Source organism: Spea bombifrons, chromosome 7, assembly GCF_027358695.1.
Source record: "Spea bombifrons isolate aSpeBom1 chromosome 7, aSpeBom1.2.pri, whole genome shotgun sequence".
NCBI lineage: Eukaryota > Metazoa > Chordata > Amphibia > Anura > Pelobatidae > Spea > Spea bombifrons.
Genome location: NC_071093.1, coordinates 37378441 through 37396568, shown reverse-complemented (window position 1 = coordinate 37396568; position 18128 = coordinate 37378441). Strand labels below are relative to the sequence as shown.

General features: G+C 38.3%; 2 protein-coding genes across 3 annotated transcripts in view; one reads left to right on the top strand and one right to left on the bottom strand.

The window, feature by feature from the left end:
* Positions 1–94: 94 nt before the first annotated feature.
* On the bottom strand, positions 95–7546 carry KNOP1 (lysine rich nucleolar protein 1). Of its 2 annotated transcripts, none has more exons than XM_053470773.1 (5): positions 7456–7546; positions 4758–6396; positions 4209–4271; positions 3972–4025; positions 95–1053 (listed from the first exon to the last, which is right to left on the bottom strand). In XM_053470773.1, the coding sequence occupies exons 2-5, from the start codon at positions 6390–6392 to the stop codon at positions 745–747; spliced, it is 2061 nt and encodes a 686-aa protein (XP_053326748.1). In that variant the 5' UTR covers positions 6393–6396; positions 7456–7546; the 3' UTR covers positions 95–744. The 2 variants fall into 2 exon arrangements, with proteins under 2 accessions (XP_053326748.1, XP_053326749.1); XM_053470774.1 differs by lacking the exon at positions 7456–7546 and adding an exon at positions 6696–6749.
* Positions 7547–7560: 14 nt separating this feature from the next.
* Positions 7561–18128, top strand: part of IQCK (IQ motif containing K) — a 32677-nt gene continuing 22109 nt past the window's right edge. Inside the window, exons 1-4 of the mRNA XM_053470786.1 lie at positions 7561–7661; positions 9189–9253; positions 10235–10292; positions 10913–11010. Coding sequence (XP_053326761.1) covers positions 7601–7661; positions 9189–9253; positions 10235–10292; positions 10913–11010 — 282 coding nt within the window. The 5' untranslated portion in view covers positions 7561–7600. The remainder of the gene's footprint in view (positions 7662–9188; positions 9254–10234; positions 10293–10912; positions 11011–18128) is intronic.

Genomic DNA, 18128 nt, shown 5'->3' with positions numbered 1-18128 from the left:
AAAAGTTTTGTGTATGTTATCTTTTTTTTTTTTTTTAAGCCAATAATATATCCGAGACACAGAAAGAGAGTAAATTAGAGTAAAATGGCAACTTTTAGCCTTTTTTTTATTGTTTACAAACAAAATATACGGTGGAACATTTACATAAAACCGTTTTCAATGTTGTACTATGAGCAATATCTTGTAGTGCTGTATCAATGGACCTGTTTTCACACAGGAACAGACCGTACAAATCTGTAACGGAAGTAAACAATTTAAGATTCTTTGATTGTTATGATGTATAAATTCTCAATCTTCCAGTTTGGAATAATTCTGGATATAGACAAATTAGCGTGCTTCGGCCAGAAAAGGGTCCATTCACTAAAAAGAAGAGCCCACGGGGAATTGCGGTTTTCAGTCCATGGTTTCACTATACTTTATGAAGGTCCGACCCCAGCATAGGTGAATCAATGTAATCTTATTGCCTGCTGCATTATGCATCATGCAGGGCCAGCTCAGCCCTTCTCGCTAAAGAAGTCTGCCAGCATTGTCCCTTCATGATTAATAGTTGAGAGGGAGTTGAAACTAAAACTAAAACTGTCCAACTTCCCCTTTAGTGAATAACCCACTTGAGACCCTTCGACGCAATCAGTACCTCTCTAGTTAACCACATTAGCCTGAAGAAACTGAAGTCCGGGCACAAACGTTTTTAGAAGGCATATAACAAACATCTTTGGTATTGAACTTTGTCTGGCATCGGACCCATCACTCAAACTTCACCGATCTGGATATACTTTTGTCTATGTGAAATGTCTTCTTCTGCACTGGCTGGAATCCCAATCCAATTCCTCTATTCTGCTTCCACGAAAGAGCTTTGTCAAACTCCGACTGAAGGTTCCTCTCTAGCACCTGCTCTCCCGCCTTTCCCAGGGCCATGTTTGCTTTTTCATGGTCTGCAGGTGATGTCAAAGCAGCTTCACTGCCCTTTTTAAACCCACCCATGAGTCTCAGAAACTTTGACTTCTGATCATTACTTTGAAATACAGCGGTGTCCCATTGGCCAAATTTTGTAGCCTGTTGAAGAAAATGACACAATTTAGCATTTTCTGCAGAATATAAAAAACCATCATGTCTTTGTTCAAAATCACCAATAATGTTCCTTAGTGTTTCTAACAGATTGTGTCTACAACTTACAAGCGGCCTAAATGGATCAGCACAAAAATACGTTGATTTTAGGGTATGTAGATGTTATGGGACTTGACCGTTCCACCTTTTATTATTGTTCGGGTTTTTTTGTGTTCCCAGCAAATAAAAACTGCCCTAGATTTGAAATCCTGGTTGCTGACCAGAAAATGTCCAGATCTGTTATCTAATGACTTAATAAAAATAGAATACAAATAAAAATGGCCCAAGGTATGTAGCTTTTTACATGAATACTCTAGGTGTACGCTTTAAACGTGATCTTCCATGCATTCGAAATTTATGTTGATGCATTACTATAATTACGTAAGCTAAACTATACATAAAACTGGCCAAAAAAGTGAATGTTGTTCCTTTAAGATGCATTCCTCGTTCACGGAGCCACATGTTTGGGGCAAAAAGTAGCACTTGATTAATCTATGTGAATTTTTTGCCCACCTGGAAATAGAGGTTACCAAGCACGGTGGAGAAGAGACATTACACGATCAGGGGCTATATATAAAAAGAAGGGCAGTGGTCTTTTCACTGGTTGCTATGGCGATAAGACCATTTGCTCATTAGTCAGGTCCTTACATAACACAACGGCATCTCATAGACGTATTTTGAGGTCTTGGTGGCAAACTGTGGCGAGACTACCGTAATGTGTGTCTAGATGTTTGTTAAGCCTGGATCTAATGCATGAGGAACAACTGCTTCAGATTTCAGCTCAATATTAATTAAAATCTTCTACTATAATTACAGTAGATAGATCTAGACACCCACAGAATCACCCCTACGGACGGGCATCGGGTCCAGAGTCAGTCTGCAGTCCAGATTTGCATACTAGGTTAAAAAAAATGTAAAAACCCGACTTGCTCATGTTTAAACATTTTCCATGAAGTTCTTTTCTTACCACATCTGCTGTTTAAGACAATTTTGTACTTTAAATGCTACAAATTCCCCGTGATGTGATATTCCTTTTAGGGACTATATTCCCGAGCTGTAATTTAAACCTTTGTAGATAGCTGGCATCCTGACCCCTCCCGAGCGCCCGCTTCGGGGGTATTCACTGACTGGTGCCATTGGGGTTCCTTCAGTGCTGAACTTTGTGAGGTCGAAGAAGCTGTTATTAACTCCTTGTCGCTCTAAGACACGTAATTGTCACTTTTCAACGTCTGCCTTTTCAAGATAACAGCGCGCAATTATCGGTGCCGCAAAACATAGCAGCCTAAATAATTACCCCCGCCTGGCTTCAATCTGCACTTTGCTAATAATCAGCTTCAAATCATGTTAAAATTGCCACAATTTTTCAGCGTCTTGTCGCTTTTTAATACATTTTAAAGCAAAAACGAAATTTACATTCGCAATGATAGTATTAGACTAGAGGAAGATTATTTAGTGCTTCATTTGCATTGAAATGACTTTTTTGGTGAATTAAGGGTAATTTGCTGCAATAACCAAGTTTCTGCACAGCAGCAAAGAAGCTTCTTATAAAACATGATGGCAGGAGCCAAATTATACCGCATTGACTGCGTATCCGTAAAGAAGCAATGTGACCGAGAGGTAGAAGGTATATTAGCCGATCAGCACTAAGGCACTTGTGCCTCTTAAAAGGATTGAGGCAAAATGTATCAATCAGCTGTTATTTAAGAGACAAAACAAATCTTCCTCTTAATGAATAGTACTTATGCTAACAAAATATTTATATAATGTATATATTATTTTTTGCTATTTTATTGTGTTTTTTTTTTCCCCAACATGCCTCTCGTCTTCATGGCAGCTCGCTCAACAACCAACTATATAAATTCTGGAAGAGATTGGACGTTTGCTAACGGTGCCCAGAAGACAACATGTTTTTCCGATTAGTAGACAGAAATATGTAACCAAAAAGATCTTAAAAGAATTGGAATAATTTAGAAGAATACATCACGTGTCAGAGCACGGCTTAGATGCCTACTGCAAATTTGATCTATACATTCAGAGATGAACTGGAAGTATCTAATTATTATTTTAAGGGAAAAAGGGTTTGAAATCTGGTAGCTGAGCTCTTGATGACACTGCTATACTTTGCACCATATGCAATTTATACTATAACTTCCTAGTATATAGTATATACTATAACTTCCTATGTGTAATTTACTATGCTCTCCAGTCTGCTAATATAACAAAAAATAAATCTCAAACTTTCTACTTGTGAAGGCTGCTAATTCAGTTTAGACATCACATTACACGCCACAAGCACACTTTAAAGCATTGTGTTACTGTATGTTAAGATGGAAGTCAATGTAAAGTCTACGGACACAAGAATACGACCGTTTCAGGCAATAATCTATTTATTCGCTGAGAGGAGATATCCGCACATTAATATAAGGGTCCGCTTTGATATCTAAGCTTGCTAGCCGGGCTCTCTTAAGCCTAATGGTTATAACCAAGTAGGGTTATATAACAGTATAAACGTTAAAGAAACAAAATAATAAAGTTAAGGGAGACTTAGGTTGTAGACTGCATTTTATTTAAAGAAATTCAGTCTAGTGAGTGCATGGATTCATGGAAAGAAATCAACCTAGAGTACAAAAAATGTACATGCGGACAAAACATGCATTGCCCCGGCAGTTGCGCACAACTAACTTAACAAAAGGGGGCAGAGTGTTTTATAAATGCCTAAAGTACACAAATAGTGAAAAACAATCCAAAACCTAATATTATTACTCACAATTCCACTTCCAATGATGTTATTAGAACTGTCCTGCCAAGCTACATAGAAAAAAAATGTCCATGTTATTTTATTACATAGAAAACAGAATTCACGTGACCTTAACGCTTCCTGATTCTCTGTCGATCTCTTCTTGCAAGGCTTTTCTTCTGGCCTTAAAGAGATGGCAAATAATACAAATCAACGTCTATATTAAAAAGGAAGAATCACCGCATTGTTTGGTTATAGGACTGATAGTTTAACTCTAATGGCCACCCCACCAACCCCAAATACAACGCATCGTCGGCAGAGAACAGAGTTAATCAAGTCAACAACATCAATCTGGGGTTATACTTACCGTATCAATAAGTACTTCATCAGCATTGCCTTTGGTCGTTGTCGTCATATCCTGGTGAGCTGACTATCATGTAATTAAAAATAAAAAGAGGCATAGAGCATTGGTACGTAAATAATCTCTAACGACTGTTACTTAAAATTACATCTAAAACATTAATAAGTCAATGTTGGGTTAATCATGCATCTTAAAGGGCCCACTAGGCTCTTCTTAAAGGAAAAACCCTTCAAGGTGGGCACTCCATAACACCCTGATAAAGGAAGCAGCCATTGCTACTGGAAAAATCGCACATTAGAGAGCATTTTGCCGCATGGAAATACTTGAATGGTTTCATTTTTTTTCCCCTCTCGCCTGCTTGGCCACTCAATGAAGTCAATAGGAGTTTCAATTGAGACTTGTGGCTTGTGCTTCAGTAACTGTCAAGGTTTCAAGTACAGCTCCTTTTTGGGGTGAAATATTTTAACTTGTGGTTTGGAACAAACTGAACATACAGTATCTGTGTTTCATAGTAACAAGGTTTTGTGTTTTTGTTTTGACCAGCCATTTACTTACATTTTCTGCTGAGCTTCCAAGTGCCTCTTCCTCATACTTTTTCTTCTTCTTGGGAATAGCATTCTCCTGCTCTCCCCCGACTTTCTTTTTCTTCTTTTTGCATTTTTCTTTCATATCAGATGTTTCACTTTGAAGTTCATCCTGACCTGACAGTGATTTTTTGTCTCCATCTTTCTTAAGCTGCCTTTTGTTCTTAGATGAACGTATTTCTGATGCAGTTTCTCTGCCAGTCAACGCTCCTTCACCAACATCATGTCCAGCTGGGCAGCAATCAGATGCAGTTTCCGTGTTGTATTCTGAACTCTCTATCTCTCCAAGAAATGACAGTTTTCGTTTTTTCTTCTTCTTTTTCTTTGAAGATCCTACATCAACATCCGCTTGGTGTAAATGAGTGGATGGGGTGTCATCTTCGCACAAGTCTTCAGCTCCATGGCTAGAATCACTTTTTGTTTTTGACTTGGATACAATACAGGTCTCATCCTGTGGCTCCTGCTCATCAGTCATAACATCTTCTGCAAGAAAAGAAACAGTTTTTGCTGTCTTTTTCTTCTTCTTTGGTGTAGTAGATCCAGACTTTGTCTGGCTGTCAAATGCCTGCTCATCTTCTGGCACATCCGAAACTTTTTTTTTACCTTTTACCCCCTTTTTAGACTCTGATGTACTTTCAGCACCGGTTACATTTCCTTCCTCATTAACAACATCTGTATTACCAATTTCAGACTTGGGCTCCTTTTTTTTGTTCTTTTTCTTGTCTATTACTTTGTGATCTGTCTTACTGCCACTCACTACAGCAGCTTCAGTCTCAGTTTTGTCTTGGCCTTCAAATGTTACTGCTTTATCCTTTTTCTTCTTTTTGGTGATAACTGAGGCAGTGTCCACCACGTGTGATGGAGAGTCATCTTCCTCAGGCATCATTTTCTTTTTTTTCTTCTTGGTGACAATCTGGTTACTCTCATCTACAACCGGAGAAGCGTCATCTTCATTCAACACAATTTTCCTTTTTTTCTTTTTGGTGGTCTTCTCTTCAGAGTCTGGAACAGGTTCATCTGGCATTTTCTCTTTCATTTTAGCTCCACTTTGGTTCGCTTCTGACTCCGGGGTAGGAACACTATTTTCCTCTTCCATAATCTTTTTTTTCTTCTTTTTGGTAACAATTTGGCTATCCTCGGAGGCAGCTGAATAAACAGTGTTTGCCCCGTTTTGCGTTTTTTGGGTGGCCCTTTCTTTACTTTCAGGTTTGTCTACAGAAGTACCATTTTCCTCTGCTATAATTGTTTTTTTCTTCTTTTTGGTGCCTGTTTGGTTACTCTCAGGCTCATTGTGAGAAGTGGCCTTTTCTTCTGCTATAATTTGCTTTTTCTTCTTTTTGGTGAAAGCTTGGTTATTCTCTGGATCAGCTGGCGCAGGAACATCACATTCTTCTGTAATCATTTTCTGTTTCTTCTTTTTGACAATGGCTTGACGAGTTTCCGGCACAGTTTCAGAAATGCAATCATTCTCTGGCACAATTTCCTTTTTTTTCTTCTTTTTTGTTTGTAAATGTGCTTGCTCAGGTATGCTTTCATGTGCTGTGTAATCAGTCTTCATTTTCTTTTTCTTCCTTTTTCCCTTGGATTCCTCAGCGTCAGAAGCCATTGTTCTGGGAAAAAAATTTACATTTTTTTGTAGCGGAAAGGAAAAATAAGCTTAATATTTTGCATACTGTGTTCTTAACAAATAAACAATATTTCAGAGCTATTTTCAGATAAGTGATTGTTTTATTACTGATCATTCCATTGAAAACTATTACTAAAACTTTAATTCATTCACCCATTATATTCTGCCCTAACAATGAAGATACTAAACTCTCAAAGACTAAAACACAATATCTTAAAGTTGGCCATTAGTCCCTTAATAATGAAGCTCTCAAATATGTCTCATTTCCAAATATATCTTCACCTCTCGTCTTTACAATCTTTTCATTGAGACATCTTTCAGGACAACTCCTGTCTTTGTTCTGTTGCATCAAATATTAAATCATATATTTTTTTTTATTTTAGAGTTGAACATTCCTTAAAAAATCCTTGCAAATGCTATGTATTATTCAACAAACAAAATTAGACTGATCGCATATCAACCATTTATCTCCTCCTAAACTTTCACAAGGGATGTCATTGCTTTTTGATCTTGTGAAAACCCAATGATTAGCAATGCCCCTGGAATTCCAAACTTAAGGCATCTTATCAAGTAGCTCAAGTTCCCATGGAAAGAAGAAGCTACGTTCTATCACATATGAGGCAACCACATGCCATATGGTGACCTAACAAATGATTAGGGGGGATACTGGATGCTCTGGTCTGGTAAGCTTCTATTGATGACAAAACACATATCAGCCTACAGACAAGGCACATGTGAGTCTTCTAACTGGAAAATGGATTAGTATTCATAGCCTTCAGTATTTAACCTGTATACAAGCAGACGTGAGGTCATAAGTGGCAGGGATGATTATGGAGTATAACTGGCCTACATTTTCTCCAAAGATATAAGAACGCAACTTAAATGTGTACATCATGCATTTATATGATCAGATCTGGGGTAGTTATAATCAATCACCATGGAAACAAACTGAATGTGCTGCTGTGGAGTAAACATGTTCACTCTGTAAACACTACTCAATGTAACTCGGCTTTATTATCATGTAGTTAAAGTTTCTTAATACCTTCTCTCTGACCGGCGACTCAGATCTACAACACGTGCGTCTCCATCTGCCTAACCCGGAAGTCAAGCACTGCACACGCTCCCGAGGAATGCTGGGTAGCGGTGTGTGTTGTGTACGTGTTGTTATAGCAACCAGCACCCTGACCATGGCTGTAGCCAGCACCGGAGAGAAATTATCTGGGAGTTTATGGGACCAAATATGTCAAGGTATTTCCCTGCCGCCCGCAGGGTGATCTTAATGCCAAAGCCCTTCGGAATGAATTGAGTTTAATTACTGTATAATAACTGTAATGCTATTAATATATTATTAATATTAATAGCTATATACTGTACACAGTACCTCATGTAGTCAGAATTCCGAAAAGGGTCATTTATTTATTTAATGTCAGGGGGTCTGCTGAGATCAGGCATGCAATCACCATGTGTATATTAACCCTGCGTTGTTATTATTATTATTATTATTATATCTGCAGATTTTAAGGGATAATACCAGATTCTGGGTCACCACCCGCATATTGTGATATATATACATTAAGTGGTACTTCACTGAGTATTCACTATGTCATTGTTTGGATAGGAAGGCTAGAAAAAAATATAAAAAATGTACCTGGACAACAGTAATTTTATTCTATACATTTTCTATAAACAGCAACAGTAAAATCAGATCTGATGACAATATTGAAAGAACCCTAACTATTGTGGACAAGCGATACGTTATGATTTACTGTACTCTTGATCTTGGTAATAATACTGTCGGTGTTCTCTGGAGACATTGTCTTTCCACCCTCCTTAGCCTTACTAGTTCCGTTCACTCAGTAAGTGAAATTTCCAAGAGGCAAGGTGTTCCTCAAATCATTTGCACGATGTTGGCAAACTATCCTATTTGTGGTTTCGTGATGGATGCAATTTGTTTTAATTATAAGCCCCCTGAGACTTGAACCGATTATTATCCTCCTTAGCCAATGGCTCGGTGCGGTCTCGCGTTCCCCATGCTGATACAATGAACGCACACAGCTTAGATGTTTACAGATCTTTTGCAGCTGCAATATGGGTTCATTGTTAGCCCCTGAAGATGCGTGCAGCTGGATGTCTCTGAATAAATACATGGCAGGTTCTGAATGACACTGTTTATTTAATGATTTGCTTTTTGGCCTTAAACCTGTTTTTGTGATCTGCAGTCTAAATAGATTCTGGATTGTGCTCAATACAAGAGTCGTGTTTTAAGGTTCTTAAACCACGACTCGTATACTGTTCGCCTTTTCCTCCAGTTGGAAGATTGTGAGAAGTCAGAGAAAGATCTTAGGGAGAAAATATGTGACTACGATATGTTGGGCGGCTGTGGAGGAAGATTATGGAAAATGAGCTAATTTTGATGAATTTTGGGATGTCTTCCAATGAACAAAAACATTGTTGTGGCGTCTCAAACACAAGAAATAAGTTATTACGTAGACTAGGAAATACTATACATATATTCAATTGTTTGAAAAGATGCATACGGACAAAGTGCATTATGACAATTCGTTACCACTTGGATGTGGGTCTTCTCTACAACTTCAGATGAAGGCCTCCAAAGATGCATGGAGGTCTTTAACTGGCCCTTGACCTGTTTATACGGTAGTGTCACCTGTACTGGAGACAGACAGCAGTGTTAACTGGCATGTCTTTAACTGTAATGTAATGCTGTATATAAAACTCTGGTGTGTATATCTAATTCATTTTTCTTTTACATCGTAGAATATGAACAAGAGCAGCCTTCACCTCCACCAGGTCTTTATTCTAAAGCGAAGCCATTTCTTTCAGTAAGTACAAACATTAATGTGCGACTGTCAATAATTAGACTGTCTATTACAGTAACACTGGTGTGAGTGACACACTGGGGGGGGTATATGTAAAAATAGATTCTACATAGTTTTAAAAGAGTGTTTATTAGTGGAATGGTCCAATTAGCAGAATGGAAAACACTTTGCATCAGAATATGTTCCACCCTTGCAAATGCATGAAAGAATTCATCAGAAACCCCCACTATGCATTTGACTTCTTCCTTTGCCTCAGTGATGTACCCAGGTCTAGAACGGCTAAGGCCCAAATGGGCAGCAGTCCCCCTGCTACAAAACCGCGTCACTATGGGCCACTTACGGGGGAGAGTCACCTACTGACGGTAAGGAAGCTGTGGCGGCTCAGCATTTCCCAGCACACCATGTATTAAAAGTACACATTGCCTGGCTCGGGCCTAGGACAGCGGCAACGCCCAATGTGAATACACCACTGCCCCTAGCTACTTGGTACACTTCTCCGGCTTGTGTGTGTGTCTGCGTGTGCTTTACTAGTTGTTGCTTTAAGTAGTGTTATAACTTAATGCTTTATGTGCTTCTGTCATAAGTATTATTGGCTGAAAGATGAGTATTGGGTTGGTATAGCATGGGCCCGCTTAGGTGGGCAAGTCCTCTGAGCCCAAATGCTCTGGAGCTTCCCCCACATAAAGGGATAGAGTTCATTAATCAGGGACGCTACAATTGAAATTAGAATCCCCAGGTGGTTTCCTGTGGGTTCACTGCTATTTACGGACTGCGTAAAGATTTGGCCCACATCTGATGATGCTAATGTTTAAGAATGACCTTTATAGGATGTTACACCCAAAATGTATGGAATTTTATGATAAATTGAAAAAGAATCTCCTACACAGCTGCTGTATATTTCCCCAACAATCCTGGCTCCTTAGTCGTGCAAAATTCTGGTTATTATGAATACATTGAAGCCATTTTGTATTTTTTTAAATACAGATCAATGATTTTGACGGATGTGTTAGCGGTGGCATAAAACTGCCTGACCCAAAAACATGTAAGTAGATTAACATATGGCTTACATAAAGATATTTGCATGTATGTATGTATACTTTTCACTTTTGTGATATTTCTTGCAATGCCTATACTGAGGGCTAAGCAAGCCTATGTATAATCTTGGAGAACTCGAAAAGAAGTCTTTGCTATGGCTTTACTGGAGATCCCTGTTCTCCATGTTTTAGCTCATAATACTCAATGCTATGCCTCCCATTACGGTCACGTTGGTAGCAACAGTTACTTAATAAAGAGATAAAGAGCTTTCAGTCAACTCTAAAAAACTTTGGCTTACATGAAGCCAGTTATGTGCTGATGATGTCACATCATGTCTCGGCCAACCAGCTGGGAATCAATGCTAACAGGGCGTTCTTTTGCTGCAAAAAAATGCTCTTTTCAGCTCCCAAACAGTAGAGGGGATCTTAAGCCTACTTTGATATGTGCTTCGATAGAGTTGACACTCAATGAGTGTTGAGATCTCATCAGCATGTATTTAAACAACTAGCTGTCCAGTTATTGAAGAAATATAATGATATCATTGTGTATTTTGTATTGTGTGTTTTGATCTTTAAATATTCCTTAAAAACATCTTGTAATATATTGTCTTATCTGCCCGTAATGTAGGTTCTCCAAGAAAATATTTGGAAAACTACATATTTCCCGTGTTACTGCCAGGATTGGCTGAATTGCTGATTGAAGCAAAAAAGCAGAAGTGCTTCGAAGTAAGTTTTTTATGGTTTGTGATATATTTTTAGTGGTGAGCGCTAGTCCACCAGAGGTGGCTCTACCACATAAGCATATTAAGCATGTGCCTAGAACTGAGTCTCTTGGGCTAGTCTAGACAGTTCTGTTGAACAGTATCGAACCAGACATGACAGATGGTATTTGAACACAAAAGAGTGAAGACCAAACACTAGGACTTACAGCAGACAGTTGGTTTCATGGATGGAATAGTCAAGTGAGGCCAGGATCGTGCAAGTTCCTAAACTTGAACCTGGACAAATGATCTGATCAACATTGATAACAGACTTAATCAGTGAAGGAAATGCAGAGCCAGTGGAAGACAATATTGAGAGCTAAATAGGTATCAAAAAGTGTGAGGAGATACACAGGGATTGGGAAAGGCGGACACCAGGAGATTAAAGGCCATCCTGAACATGACAAGAGCAAACAAGGTTTAAGGTTTATACAGCAGACTGCATAGTCCACATGGATATGTTTTATTCCTGTAATTGGTAAATTGTGGTTGTATCAAAGGACCTTGGTGGATTATGCTTTTTGTATAATTTATTAGCCTACTCATTTTACAAATTCTTTTAAACTCTAAAGACTTAAAACAGTTCTTTAGAGCCAATAGAGGAACATATGTAAAGCTACATAAGCTTTTTGGGAACTCAGAGGTCCCTTTTGTATCCCATTATTTTTCCCATTTACTGACATAATAATGATTGACAGGCCATAGCGGTGCAGCTGCCACCTCCACCAGATAAATGCTTTAGATGATCTGTATGGTTAGGTCAACCCTGAGTAGAGCATTAGCAAAGAAGCAGTTTGGAGGCCGTGATTGTAAACAATAAAGATTCAACGGTACAAAGTAAAACATTATAATACATATTTATTATATAAGGAAGTTACAAATGCGCAAAATAGAAACATGGAATTTGACGGCAGATTAGAAAACATTTGGCCCATTTTCCTTCTGTAACTTTAATCAGTGCTTGATCTTGTCGTAGATTCCGGATAGCTTTATCCTGTCCCATGCATTTTTAAATTATCTCACCAGCTCTTCTGCTTGGAGGCTGTTCCACTTATGTGCCACCAAATCATACACAATAAAGCCAATATACCGTAGATTTTACGTGTAACAATTGTGTAAGCTATTGTTTTCCTTACAATAAGCTGCAGAGTAATTTTCTCAACAGGAGATGGCAGTCAAATGAAAACCAAAAAAACTGTAATAATAAAAAGAAACATTTATCCAGACGCTAAGAATAAAAAAACAGTCATTACTGATGACCGCTTTTAAAATTAAAATATTCAGTCCTTATTATAGCGTGAAGGATGTATTCATTTTGGACCAAGTATCTCACAATCTGTCGCCATAAGTAATTTAAATGTAAGCGAAGATTGAAAGACAGAAAGACATTCCATGACCATCGCATTGAGCCGAAGGGGACACGCACGTGAGACTCGCATAATAAGAGCAGCAGCTAGTAGACAATAGCAGATGCCCGGGCAGACGGTCCAGCGCCGAGTACGACAACAATGGTAATCAGATGCACAATGGGCTGACACACAGCAGATCTTTTCAAATAACACACTTTGAAAGGACATCACGAAACTGGTAGCAGAATCCATATGATTAAAGCAAAGAAAAGCATACATTTAAATAATAGGCAGATGGTTTAGGGATTTTACGGACTCAGCCCTGCCTCTTTTTATGCATTTTCCCATGCATTAAAAATAGGATAGGGGTGGGAAAGTAATATATTTGAGACTGTTGTATCTCATGCCTTAAAACCCCCTTAACAAAAATACTGTGTATGAGAATAAAAATAGTACAGTCGTCTCTTTAGATAGATAGAGAAATAAAATAAAATTATACCCAATTCCTGCGAGAAGTGGGTGAAATTAAATGGAATTGGGTATAATTTTATATTATTTCTCTGTAAATCTAATGAGGCGCCTGCACTATTTTTGTTTACAACCAGACAAGGGGTCTCGTCATTGATGTTCATAGCAGCCATTGGTTGAAATACGGAGAGAAATGATCTCATAGTTAGGTATGAAAATAGGCTCAACACTTGGGATATTTAGGTTGGAACAAGTATAATGTTTAAATATTAAAGTTTGGTTTTCCATGGTATATTTGTAAATTGGGTTTGTGATATGTATATATTTCTTATTTTAACCATGTAACAACAGTACATATGTTTATTTACGGTACTGTCACATGTAGGATGCAGGTAACTGACAGGGGTTAAAAAATCTTACTGGTGCCTTAGAAATACTGTAGACTACTAAAAATAAAAAAAATGTGCCTCTTCAAGCCGTCTGAATGGAAACCATCCTGATCAGTAAAAATTGGCAGATTAGATGAGGCGAATGTTTTCTATAAATGACTCCTGAATTCTATAGGATCGTGTCTAATTGGGTTAGATTTAGTTACCTTAAATAGTTAAAAGCTGTTTGTGATGCCTTTTAGTGGACCAGCATTTATACAGCCAGATGTTATGTCACATAGGCTTTCAAGGCCTCAGAGGTCCCCTGTACAGATGTAGTCCTACCTCCTTCATCCTTGTATATTATGCATTAATAGTATGCTGCTTGACAATGACTGGTTTGTATGATTGACAGCCGTAATAACCACTTAAGAGGTTTGAAATATAAGACATTGCTTACCCCAGTAGCACGGGGGGGTTAGTAATTCTTGGTTCTTTATTTCTAACATGTGGCGGTGCACTAGGTACATGTTTGGCATTAATCGTATCAAATGAGTTATAAGTGCTGTTCTAGTATGTCCACCAGGGATGGTGGCCTCATTTCATTGCAGTTCCTGTCCATGTTCAGGACACATCTGTATGCGAGACATGGTGAGCATGACTGTGACAGTTCACCAATTCTTCAACAAATTACGGGTAAACTCGTACTCGTTCCAGAAGAAAAATGTTTTCACGAATTTGGAGACTGGCCAACTCTCATGTTCTCCGGCATGTCTGGTACAGCTGTGCCATTCTTATAGCAACCATCCAATTACAGAGCAGATAATTGGAATCCTGAAAGACCTAATGATACGTATTATGAGCAACTATCATACTTCCAAGTACCTCTTGTCACTGAGTAGTCTGCTCATTTTCCAGCGGTTTGACTTCTTATTTAGCATTATCTTAGCTACAGGGGTACAGTGGAACCAGGATTACATAGGGGAACATAGGGACTTGGCTTTAAGGTTATCTATAATTGTACACATCTGCAGCTATACTTTTACACCCCTGTTATCTATACATTTTGAGAAAAAAATATCCCTGGTTTCTTAGTTTTATAAATATTTGTTCATAAATGGTTAATGGCTAAGTGTAAGCTGGTTCCAGGTTTTGACGTGTTTGTCTTGGCAGATGACAGTAAGGAGTTATTGACCTTTTAAAGACTCTCAATGAATGGCATTTCACTTGTTTATTGGTCAATTAGAGAGCAGCATCTCAAAAAGTAATGGATATTTGGTGTTTCTATAATACACATGGCAGGGTTTACCTATTAAACGTTAACCGTGTACATTGCATATCGGGGCAGATCTTAAGTGTCCTTGGAAACAGGGTCTAGAGATATTATGTCGTGATCTAGTATGTTTTAAGTGTGACATAAATGGAATGTTTATCTAAGGAAAACATCCAACCGTCTACACCCTTTCCTGGAACGAGCAGGGGATCCTATAATTGGAGGGGAAGCCTATTATGTTGAAGAGATGTAAGTAAAACAGATTCACTTTTTATATTCTCACCAATTCAGCAGAAGTGGTACAGAGGCTAATACAGCGAGGGAATTCAAACATGCATGGTGCTGGGCTATTCTGAATTAAGATTAGACTAAGGATTCACCAAGAAAAAAGGACAGACTAAATGAGCTAAATGGTCCTTATGTCCTGCCAAATGTAGTGTTTCTACAGTAAAATGCTCAAACCATTCACAGCAATGATTTTTATCATAATTTTTGTGTGAGCACTTTTTATATGACATAAAAACAGGCACACTTAGGTAGCTGCCATAAAAATATAAATAGTATATAGAGATGTGATTCATCTTTCAGCAAGGGTATATTCTGTTAGGCCGTTACGCCTAGGGCCACAGTTCCACGGAGGCAGCAGCCCCTCTGCCACATTACTGATGGTCCTTTTGTGGGACCATGCTCCCTGGGGGCTACTGATCCATGGACTGCTTGGGCTTATCCACACCATATACTCATATAGCCCAAATACACTATTGTGAACTGTGCCTTGCTCCATAGATCACAGCCTCCTTAGCAAACGTACTCGTCCCTAGGTGTGCTTAAAATGCATGTCATTTCCCGGCACTCCGCAAAAGGAGATGCCAGACGCAGAGGTGAGAGATGGTAGAAGCTGGTGGGCTACCCTTGGTCAGCCCTAAGGCAGCACTCAGCCAAAATATGCCACTGGCATTTAGAGGAAAGAATCATTTACTATGCCTTCGAGAGAGTACAGCTAAGTGGAACAGCAACTTTAAATGTCCTGTTCAGTGAACATAATGTTTTAGAATAACAGATAACCTCAATAAATGACCACAGCATAGCCAGCAGACAATGGATTCACATTTCCTCTGGCCATAATTGCTTTATTAATGTAATCCAACGGTGAGACATTGAAATAAATGCATTTGTACAGCAATTTACTCATATATCCTAGACTCAGACCAAATCAGCTGTTTTGATAGTACCGCTGGGAATTGATTGTCTCATGAGATGTAAAAAATAAATAGACATTTCATTTCCCCCGTAGCAGAGATAACTCGTTGACATCAGTCTTTCAATATATTTTCCCATTTAAAGTCTTGACTGTGGTTTTTTCTCTGCAATCTCCTTCAAATACATTTTCATATTCCTTCTCATAATATATTGATGTAGTTAATCACAACCACATACAGCCCAGTGATTAAGGTCTGAGTCTTCATTGGGTAAAATGGGCAGACTAGATGGGCCCAATGGTTTTGATCTGGCATCAAATTCTATGTTTCTAGGATTACCTTGGAACATCCCATGGTTGGCTAGCCGGAGCTCTCCCTTTTCTGGGGTAGCAGCTTTGTGATGGGACAGAGCTAGCTGCACATGGTGAAAAGTCTAACTTCAGACAGTCTTTAAAGGGAGTGAAGTGGGTTGGGAGCGGGCATGGCCAAACACCACTCCTCTGCCCAGAGAAAGACGAAACTGGCCCGTAGACCCAGGTAAGCAAGGCTTCACCTGGAGTATTCCCGCGTATGTTTATCACAGCAATTACAGTGTCTACAGGCCCATGGTAGATTAAATAAACAATAATGTTGAATTTGTTGAGCAGGTAGGAATACAGAACAGATCAGCCAGAGTTGGGTTTGGTTCACTAAGCAGGTAGTCAGGCATGCCGTTCCTCTGAAACGCCTTTAAGCCTGTATGTAAAATATTTCAGAAATAGATGAGCCTTTTGCAATGAGGGCAAAGTATGATGCAACATGATGCCTTATTTATATTTGTTCAGACCAGAACTGTTTGTTGGCCGTTGTGTTATTTATAAATGGCTGAAGAAGAATGTTCTATGATTTTGCTTTAAAAATTGGTTTACTTTATTTTACATTTTCTTACCAAATTTCATTACTTGCAAATGACTATATAAGTAGGTAATGAGACTGTATGTGCGCACGTTTCTTTTCAGAGAAGACCAATATGAAATATGTTTAAAAAGATCCTTAACAGATCACGTTCCATTCCTAATTTACCGTTTTAGTGGACATTATTGAATTTGCGTAAATAAAAGTGATTATGTAATTATGTAGCATAAAAAACATACAGAGACTTTATATATCGCAATGTGTCTCATTTATATTTCTTTAAAATTTTTTATATTTCTAATGGAATTTAAGCTTAACAAGGACTCTTCTTCAAATACTACATTTTTGCTTTCAACGATACTTCATGATAAGTTGTTTTGCAACTGACATTTTATTTGCCATTTCTGATATATCTTAATTGGCAAACACTGATAGGAACTCACATGATATAAAAACAATGAAAACAAGGGATATTTACTTAGCAACTAAGCCAACACGCCACTTTTATCCTCTTTGAGGTTTTATTCTGGAAAGTTAAGTAATCTTATCATAGGATAATTTCCTCCTTAGTCACTGTTCTTCAGAAGCAAACAAACCCAAATCTTCTTAAATATTCTATCTGATATTTAAAGAGGAACCGTCACGTTCACCGCATTTTAACTAAAATTAAATTCCTGGTTTTTTTTTTTACTGGGTAACTAAAATGATAGACCAGGGAGGAGCAGTAAGGATTTCGGTAAGACTCTCCCAGTCATGGAAGAATTCCATTTGGTCTTGGATGTTCAAATAATTGAAAGGATAAAGGGATGTGGATGAATGAGATCACCATAAGTCCCTGGGACACTGACTTTAAGTCTTTCATTCTTGCAATGACAAACCAAGTAACAAAAGTATAACCTTTGTAACCCGTACTGCACCATACGTTCCTTGGGGTGCTTGCATGGAAGGTGTTTTTGAAGAAAATCAGAACAAGCAACAATGAATGATACAAATACCTTTTATTAGGTACCACAAGATAAGTCACGGGATATATAATCATACAGTATTATTAGTGATACAACTGCTCTATTACTTTAAGTTATAAGATATTATGTGTTTCCAGATCCCTGCTGTGCAAGCAATTTGCTCATCTTCTCTCTTGACAATGTGGGCTGTGATATTAGACTGGGAACATACAGCTACATCTGTACCTCACAAAATATACACCTACTTCGTAGCAGAGCTTTCATTTTATTCCTTTAACTAATTGCATTGTCCCCGGAAACAGTAGTTATTGTGCTGAGCTGTCACATTTAAGATGTGCGTAGGAGGCAAAATGACGCACTCAAGCACAATGTTACGTACCCCTGTTGTCAAGATGTCAAGAATTTCCTATGTAGATGATGCCATATTAAAGATCCCAACCAACATATGCAGATGATACTGTTATTTGTGTTTTTTCGTGTCTTGCCATAATCATGTATTAGCTACTGGATGTGCAGTATTTAAAGGACAACCCTAGTGAGAAAAAATTAAATAAATAACATTAAAAA

Coding starts and splice junctions, on each gene's coding strand:
- KNOP1 (XM_053470773.1), bottom strand. CDS start 6,392: ATGGCTTCTGACGCTGAGGAATCCAAGGGAAAAAGGAAGAAAAAGAAA. Junction 4,272..4,757: donor TTGGAAGCTCAGCAGAAAAT/GTAAGTAAATGG, acceptor ATTACATGATAG/TCAGCTCACCAGGATATGAC. Junction 1,054..3,971: donor GAGAATCAGGAAGCGTTAAG/GTCACGTGAATT, acceptor TTTCTTCAACAG/GCTACAAAATTTGGCCAATG.